The sequence below is a fragment of the Thalia democratica genome, chromosome 1 (assembly GCF_965202585.1).
Source record: "Thalia democratica chromosome 1, ktThaDemo2.hap1.1, whole genome shotgun sequence".
Lineage (NCBI taxonomy): Eukaryota > Metazoa > Chordata > Thaliacea > Salpida > Salpidae > Thalia > Thalia democratica.
The window spans coordinates 73,476,112-73,485,545 of record NC_139165.1 but is presented as its reverse complement, the minus strand read 5'-3'; the positions used below and the strand labels follow the sequence as shown (position 1 = coordinate 73,485,545).

At 27.6% G+C, this 9,434-nt stretch overlaps 1 protein-coding gene across 1 annotated transcript; it reads left to right on the top strand.

The window, feature by feature from the left end:
* The first annotated feature begins 338 nt into the window (after positions 1-338).
* Positions 339-8,914, top strand: LOC145848231 (uncharacterized). Its single transcript, XM_082953844.1, has 5 exons — positions 339-363; positions 3,221-3,277; positions 3,585-3,689; positions 5,686-5,796; positions 8,250-8,914. Exons 2-5 carry the CDS (start codon positions 3,245-3,247, stop codon positions 8,907-8,909), a joined length of 909 nt encoding a protein of 302 aa, XP_082809970.1. The 5' UTR covers positions 339-363; positions 3,221-3,244; the 3' UTR covers positions 8,910-8,914.
* Positions 8,915-9,434: the final 520 nt, after the last annotated feature.

Sequence of the window (9,434 nt, the reverse complement as noted above, 5' to 3'; positions counted from 1 at the left end):
TGTTTTCATAAATGTTTAAAATCTAAAAAGTTTAAAACAAACAAGCAGAACAAGATATTGCGTGAAACTTTAAACTCTATGAAGCAGCAAGTAGGTGAAATAGAAAGTCAGAGGCAGAAAGTGGAAAATGCACAGGCTAAAGTGACTGAAGCTCTACTTAGCAAGGTTTGTTGTATCTAGTGTGTAGTTGCTAGCTTGTTAACGGTTTCAAAAACATTCAAGTACAGTCTTTATGTTAATACATAAAGATATTAGAATGTAATTTTGTTGACATGTAATCTTTATCTTACTTTTTAGGAAGATGAAGTCCTTGATCTTAGAAAAGAAGTTATGAATTTGCAAAGAATAGAAAATGCAAACAAGGTTAACTAGAATAATTTAAATATTAAATATAATATTTGTTTCAAGCTTTCTAGCTTTTTACAAATTATTCTTATTTTGCCTCAGCTATTACACTCATTTTTATACATTTCTAAAATTCAAAGTAAATTAATAGACATTAGGGGTTTTAGTTTATTAATCCAGTTCCATGGGAAAGTTTCAAACTAAAAAAGTCGTTTTTAAACAAACTCAAACTTAGCTTTTTTTTATTAAGTGTGTAAATGTTTTAACTTAAATAAAAAGTTCCTATTTTTACTTGTAACTTTTTTTTGAGGATTGTGAGTAATTTTTGAAATCTCATTTGTGAATACTATAGTAATGTTTCCTGAAATTTTTAATCCTCTAGCTCTAAAAAAACGTAGAAAGTGATTTTAAATTTCTTAGAAAGTAAGTTAAAGATTGAAAAATTTTGGTTTATATAATTGTATTGAAAATTTTTACCGAAACTGACAATGTATCAAAAGAAAAATTAGTATTTAATTGAAATAGTTTTATTACATTAAGTATGAGTTGTACTTCATACTGTGAGGTCTCATATGAGAGTCAATCTAAGTTTTGTAAAATTGTTATGATTGAAATGTATGGATCTCATTTTCTTCATTGTTGATTTTCTCAGAAATTTAAAAATCCCTAATAATCTATCTATTTTAATTTTTTTAGCTAGAAACTAAAAATTTCAAGGAAACAACTTTCTTAAATAGTTGAGAATATTTTGCATGTATTTGTTTTTTAATTTAAAAAGTAATAAGTTTAATTGAAACGAAATCCAAAAATTTTCAAGTAGAATTAATTTTTAATTAGTATATCGTTTGCTGTTTTATTTGAAAAAAAAAAAAGAAAAAACGGTGCAATTTTAATGAAATAGTCTTTTGTTGGTCTTTTTAGTTTGCGGCTTCCAGAAGGTAATGTAGTTACAGGGTTGCCACATGGTCAGGAAAAACTTTTTTAAAATGACAAAAGTCAGGAAAAAATGGGGCTTGTTGAAAAAAAGTCCGGAATAGTCAGGAAATTTGACTAAATAAAAAAAAGTTCAGATTTTGTCAGATTAATGTATAAAATTCCTTATTTTCTAAAGCCTTTAAATATTAAAAAATTAACTAAAAATCCTTTAAAGTCAGACTAAAATTGCAAAATTTTCCAAGAAATTTACAAGACTTTTTAGTTTCTAATGCCTTCATCTGGTATAAATTAATAAAATATCCTTTGTAAAACTGCAAAATTTTTCTATTAACATATTGAACAACTACCCTACTTGAACAAGCAGTTTTTTATGCTCTTTAATATTGATGATCTATGGCAAGAACACTTCCATAGTGAAACTGTGATATATACACAAAATTTTCTTGCATTTATTTAGTTATGTGATATCTCTTATGCAGCCTTTTTTGACATTGTACCAGAGTACCCAGTCTGTTGTTGCCTTTATGCATGAGAACATTTCGTTCTTGGTAATTAAATTGCTTGTGCATCATTATGAAAGACGTGATAGTTTCGAACCTCAGCTTAACCAGTTATTCAAGGTTCAATTAAATGATCAAGCTTCCCTAAAACCTGCCCTTGATCTTGGATGTGCTGCAACCAATTTGCTTGCATATTCGAGGAAAAAGACCTAGTTGAAGAACAAAAGGTCTTAATTTTCAACTAAAAGTATAGATTATTTGTTATAAAAGCGGTTGAAAGTCTTCAGAGCAGAATGGCTATTGGAAGTACATTTGTAAAAAAAATGTCATGCCTAAATCCACATAGCCTTGAAAAATTAGAAGTCACCATTGTTGTTAAGCGTTTTGCCAACATTGTGCACTCCTGAACATAGTAAAAAATGTGCTCCAACTCTGAACGTGATACTAACATTGAACAATTTAGAACTTTGGTATGTTGTCCGATGAATGCATTAAAATTCAAGCAAAAGAAAGATTGTTTGGGCCAGTTCTATTTTGAAACATTAAAAATTTTTACCAAATCTTCTCTCGAAAAGTTGTTGAAACCATTTCTTGTGTTGCACAATGACCAGGGTGAGGTCGAACTAGATTAAGTATTAACAAGGCTCTGCTTGAAAACAGTATGAAATGAGAATTTATTACATCCAGAAGAAGAGTTAAAGATTATATGTATGCATACAAACAAGAACTGTATCAAGTTAGAAAACACAAGTATTTTGCTGATAAAGCTGTTTGTTGCAAATACATCAATCATACACAAATGGTTCAAGTGATGTAATGGAAGTTAGATGATTGAATTCATCAAAAAAACTGTTGTTTTAACTTGTATAAAAATAAGGTTAGAAGATTTATATAATTTCAAGTGTTTGATTTTATTTTTAGAATAAGTTTAACTTAAGAGTTTAGATTAAGAAAAGTCAGGAAATTTTTCTCAGCTTGATCTGTGGCAACCATGTAGTTATCAATTTTAATTATCTATATAAAAGAAGTTAATTAGAACTTAATCAAGTAGTTAAAAGTTCATATTAGCTTTGATAAAACTCAACAAGATTAAATTTAAGAAAAAAGTAGGTGGACTCCCTCTGACTTAAAATAATACTTTCCATTGTGTTTCCAACATGCACTATAAAATTATTATAGTTTGGTATAAATAATAATGTTACTTTAGATTTTAAAAAAAGTCTTGTACCCTTAAAATAATACTTCCATGTATACCAACTTTATTTAACTTTTTAAAACAACTGCTGGCTAGGACTGTTAGTCTTCTTTTTTTTAGCCGAAAAAGTTTCTAACAGCTAATATAAATACCGTTTTTGATTTATAAAGCACTTATCTGTTATTTATTTTTAAATTTTAATGTACGAAATGTGTTTTTATATAAAAAATTATCTAAATTGAAGCACAAAGTTCAAGACTTCTCCTTGATGAAAATAGAAGTGGCAAAAAAGACAAAACAGGTCAGAAAATTTTCATCTTTTAGACTTTTATACTTTTTTTCATATATTTTATTCTAAATCATTTGATGTATTTGATAGTAAACAATTTTAATTTAACTAAATTTAGAGTCACATTTTTCTATAGATTCTATATTTTAGCCATCAAATTTTGGTTTTTGTACTTCTTATTTTAACACATTCAGTAAGAATGATATTATAATAATTGTTTTCAAGTATTTATTTTGATAAATTAAATTAGATATTTTTTAATACTAAGTAAAGAGGTTTGAAAAAAAAAAGTTTAGTGCTTTATTGAAGCAGTTTTTAGATAATAATGTTGATGTCAGAACTGAGCGATTCCAAGATTTTACTGAAGTCCATTGAGTGCCAAGTTAATGAAAAACAAGCGGAAATCGACCAAATAAAGAATAAGGTTTGTTTATGTGATTCTAAATGTTTCACCTCGTGTGTTTGAACTTTCAGAAGTAAAACAGTTAATTTTGTTTGTGTTTTGAAGTTTATTTTTTGAAATGTTGTTTCAGTAACTTTTAATAACTTCTGCCATTTGATTAATCTTAAAAATATGTTTTAATGTTTATTCCTGGCTTGATAAGAACTCTAATTTAGTTTTTCTATATGGCTATACAAAATATATATTTAAGCGTTTGCCAATTAAAATCCTAGCCAAACAAGCTCACTGGAATATAAGAAAATAACAAATTTAAATAGTACTCTTTCTTTATTACACTAACACATGTTTCCGTTGAAGTGTGTTAACATTTTAACATACAGAAACATGTGTTAGTGTAATAAAGGAAAAGTACTGTTTAAAATAGTTTTTTCTACATTTATATATATATATATATATATGTATATGTTATTATTTATATATTGTTGAATATTGGACTCTGACATCAAAACCTGAGCCACTGAAATAGGACACACAAGAAAAAAATATTGAAAATACTAAATACATAAACAAAAAAAACTTATAAAAAATGAACGTTTTGCAGACAGTGGGGCAAGGTAGATACAAAAAATCTTATTTTATTTTTTACATCTATACATAGGTATTAAAAGTTTATGTAAATAATAGAGATTAAACCTATTTTAATCTAAAAAATTTAAAGGGAATTTCTTTTAAGGACAGCAACACCCCTACTTAACCTATGTTTTAATTACAAGCACAAACTATGGTATCGTTGACTTTAGGGAGTCAAACATGTTTCAGTTAAAAAATAAATCAATATCTTTTATGTACAAATAATTCTCTACAATATTAAATTTAATTAAATCAAATTTTATATTAATATATTCAGTTCTTAAATGATTATTCTTTCAATTGATACATTCAAAATTGTTACCATTATTACTAATTATATCAGATAAGCTGTTATGCTTATGTATATTTAAAAACTTTGACTAACAGATTTTTTTATTATCCCAGAGTACATATTTCACATTTTAGTTTTTTTTTCTGCTGTGGCTTGCTTGGTTTTCATTTCTTTCCTCAAGTTTTTGAAATTTTTAAACTCTTCAACAGTTTGATCTTGGTTTATGTAAACTTTTGATTGTATTCCATGCTATATACATATATATATTTCATATTTCTTAATTTTAGTAGTCTTTGTCTTCTATTTTGGTAATTTAATATAACTACAATAAGCATAAGTTTGCCTTCAGCAAACCTACAAACACAATACAAGAATTTTAATTTGTCTTTCCAGTTTAACCTTTTTCAAGTACTTGTTGTAAAACTTTCAAGTTCTTTTTACAGCTCTGGAAAGATTTTTGTTGTAGAAGTATTTGTGGTTTCTAGTATGTTATATATTATGATATTTAAAGCTTTTATTTCAACTAACTTTTGTTCAGCTTCGATTTTTTTCTATTACAGCATTTAGCCTACTCTGCTTACATCCGTAAAAACCTTTGTTTGTTTGATTGGATAACATCAGCATACGATTTGAAGTTTGTTTCAAAGCTATTGAATTTATTAACAAAATCCTTTTAAAGTCGAAAAAAACTTTTTGTATTCCGTATATTTTGTCTACCTATGTATTGATTTTGCTTTGATCACTATACACAAGTTCTTCATTGTTTAAATTAACAATATGATTTTCTGTATTTTGACTTTTTTCTTCATTTTTATTTACAAACTAAACCTACCAGGTTTGAGAGACTGCGGCTCTTCATCTTTTGCTCTATCAAAACTTGTCAACTTTTCTTTTAACACCCTATTTTAGTAAATTCGACCAGATTACGGATTTCAGCTTGACATTGGTGTTTTCGTCCGGGCGAAATATTTTTTCTTATAATACTAAAAATTTCAAAAATATGAAAAATAGTCTGCATACTTAGTTTTTTAAATAGTGAACTTAAATATAGTTTAATTTATGTTTCAACTGAATAAATTTCTACTCAACTTACAGGAGACACCACCGAAAACGCAACTGGTGAAGAAGTTCGGTTGGTTTTTCTGCACGTATTGCAAACACAGTTGGACCAGCGACAATGTTCTGTGCTATCCGGACTCGAACAGGGTTGGTTTCTGTTAGAAATTCAAATTGTGCGTTGTAATTAGTTGTTGTTTTCATGATCCATTGAAAAAATGTTGCATAACATCGGAGATACTAATAGTTGTTAGGAAATGTTAAGTAGTTTATTGGAAATAAACAAAAAGGTTGTTTTATTATTTCACAAAATACTTTTATTAATAATTTTTACTAATACTTCTAAGTTTACTTAGAGTTTCGTTCCTAGAGTATTTATTGATAACAAAGTTTTAAATATTTATACAAAATACATCTTAATTTAGTTAGTTGAAGTTTTTTTTTGTTGCAGATTAAAGTTATATTATTTCTTTAACCTCAAAAATAAAAAATGATACATTAATTTTTAGTAGAAAAGTTTAGATCAAATTCATATGATTTTTTGTTACTTTGAATTTGAAAGTGTAGAAAAATAATGTAAAGGGATATTTTTAATATTATTATGATTAACATTACAGTTAGTATTCTAATCTACAATATTATCTGTTCATTTTGCTGAAAAGAATCAAAATTTATATGATGTGTTGAGTTTCTAAGTAAGCAATTATTTTACACCTTAGATTAAACACTAGCCGGTTCGCCCAATGAAATGTATAACGAGGTGTAAAAATATTTATTCAAGGTTTTCGTGCTCCAAACGTGCAACATTTGCAAGCGGATCACCCACCCGCACAAAGTTAAAAAGGCGAGGTTTCACAGGCGCCGCAGAAAACCCGCCAGCCGGCCCACAGTGAAAAACTCTGTGATTTCCGAGGAAGCTTCAACTGATGCAAGCGAGCTTGTCGATCCCTCTTCGAGCGTCGCGGTTTCCGGGTCTTGCTCGATGGCGTCGCAGTGCCTCGACGATTCCGTCGTTCTTTTGTGAATTGAGAAATTCTTGTTCGTTATTAAAGCGTAACAGTTTGTTAATGTAAAGTTAATATGAGTTTGTTTTAATTTTACTGCGTTTTCGTGCTTCGTTCAGATTCTTATTGTTTGTAAAGTTTATGTTTCGTTATTAAGTTAGTTTTCAGGGCAGTCATTTCTTATAACTTATTTTTTTTTAATATTAGAATAAAGTCATTGTGTCCTTAGTAGTTTTTCGATAATGTTTCGTTTAGTTGTTAGTTAAACATCAGAAATAGTTTTTTTGTTGTTTTTGTAGACTGTAAGAGTAGTTTTGTTTTAAGTAAAAGTGAATGAAGAGCATTTATATCAATTGTAGTTATAGATTTTAGCTGTTATTATTTTTTGTTTTCCATGGAGTTTTTCTATAAGTTTACAAAAACAACAAAAGAACTAGATCTTGTATTTTAAGCTTTTACCGCGATGTAAATTTTTCATTCAGTTGTTTTAGTTTGTAAAAAATTGTTTTGTTATAAATAAACCAGTTTTAACATCCTTCTAGAGTGCTTTGTAATAAATTGTATTGTTATAAATAGACCAGTTTTAACATCCTTCTAGAGTGCTTTGTAATAAATTGTTTACAATCGGTCGGCCTGTAAAAAATCCTGTGTTGCGTTAGAAAATACAGTTTAGTAAATGAATATAGTTAATTGATATTATATATTAAACAAATTAAATTATTATATCAGTTAAAAATTGGTAAATAAATCCTAAAAATTGAAACAACAAAACTGTTAAAAATATACAAACAGAGTAAGTAATTATTTTAAAATGTTTGCTAATTGTTAAGTCTCCTTGGCATAGAGAAGAAAAAAGCAGTGCATATATAAATAAGATATAAAAACACATTTTTTGTTAATTCATACTAAATTAACAGGGTTATGTTATAAGTTTAGCAAAATTAGATTCTGATTTAGTTAAATAAAGTATCTGTTTTTAAAGTAATTTTACTAAAAATAAAAAGTTAAGTACAAAAATATCTGTAGATATTTTATAGTAAGAATAGTGTAAATTAATTGCATTTTTTTAGTTTCCAACTAATAAATTTGTTAAAATAATCATAGTTAAGAAAAAACTTTAGATATCATAACATTTTCCCGTAAGCATATACACATGCTGACAAGCCTAACTGGCTATCAATAATTTTACCACATTTGCGTAGGCTTTCATATTTAAAATATTGTTTTATTCAAAAATTTCAATAGCTATTTTATTTTAAAAGTTAATTTAACAAAATATACTAAAACATGTCAGAATAAATTAGATTAGCATAGCAAAAAAATAACCTAATGACAAAATAGACTAAACTTTATTTCGAAGTACCCTATAATTAAAAAAAAAGCTTAATTTATTATATATTAGTTTTGAACGATTCTGTTAAAATCAAAATAGATTTTATACGTAATAATTTGGTTTTAACTCAATAGTTTTTGAAACTTTTTATAGCATAAATAACTAATATTTCAAACACTCTTTCATAAGTGTAATCTAAGCAGTAAATTCTAACTGAAGTTTAGATCTTTCCTGAATAAACAAATTAAGTAAAATAATTTAAACAGGTCTTCAGAAAAGTGACTTGTTCAAAACTAAAGTGTGGAAACCACCAGGGCTACGTGGAACCCTACGCTCTGTTCAACCGACGACCCTCGGTGAAGCCCCCCAGCGTCAAATGCTTGGTAGATTTGCACAGCGATCCAACCAGCATCAGTTGCGACGCCTCAATGGATTCAAGCCATTTGTTCAAGTTGATCAAGCTGTGCGCGGAAGACAACAAGGAAAATGCGTCTTCCTCTACAGTTGGAAGTCGGTCGAAGACGCAAACAGTTTTTGCTAACGTGCAGCAAAACCAGCAAACCGAAAGCATTTCTAAGGTGACGAGAAATAATTTGAAAGAAAATGTCATGAACCAAATTAAGTCCGCACCTTCTGCCAACATAAACCTTTACAAACAAACAGGAAGTACTTTGGAGAAAACGTGCGATGTAAAAAGAGAAGATGCTGAATTTGTAGCTCACAAAAGTCAGACTGTAGAAGAAAAAATAGAAAGAGTGAAAAGGATGCTACAGCAGAACGAAAAAGAACTTAGCGATCTTTCAAAACTGAAAAGAACTCAAGAAACTTATAAAGAGCACAGAAGATTAACAAACAGAAAGCTAAGATTTTTATCAAAACTAAAAAAGTTAGAAAATGAAAAATCTTCAAGTAGTGATCCAAAATAAAACTGAATTACTCTGAAACCTTGTATTGTGCGACTACTGTAGTTTGCTACCTGGCTATAAATGTCAATTAAAATTTATAGTTTATGTTTAGATCAATTAAAATTTAGGCAATGTTATTTAGATATAAGTTTATTGAAAAAATTACTTACTAAGACAACGATTTATTAGTCGTTTATTTAAAAGTTGATTTCGGATTACTTATTTCTTTCTTATTACCAATTTAATGAAATTTATCAAACCTCAGGTGCTAGTTAAATGATTCAAATAATTCTAAATTTAGTAATTGAAAAAACACCTTTAGAAACTGACTTCGTCAATTATATAACTAGTAGTTGACTTTTAAAGTGTATACTCTTTCTTTTTGTTTTAAAATCATATATAGTTAATTTAAATAGTTAGTTTTTTTCTAGGTAATTTTGTTTTAGATAATGCTTGCTAACTTATTAATAGTAAGCTGCTATGCAAACCATCATGACTTTTGAAAAATAATAAATAAGTATTATTTCATGAAGTTTTTGTTATGTA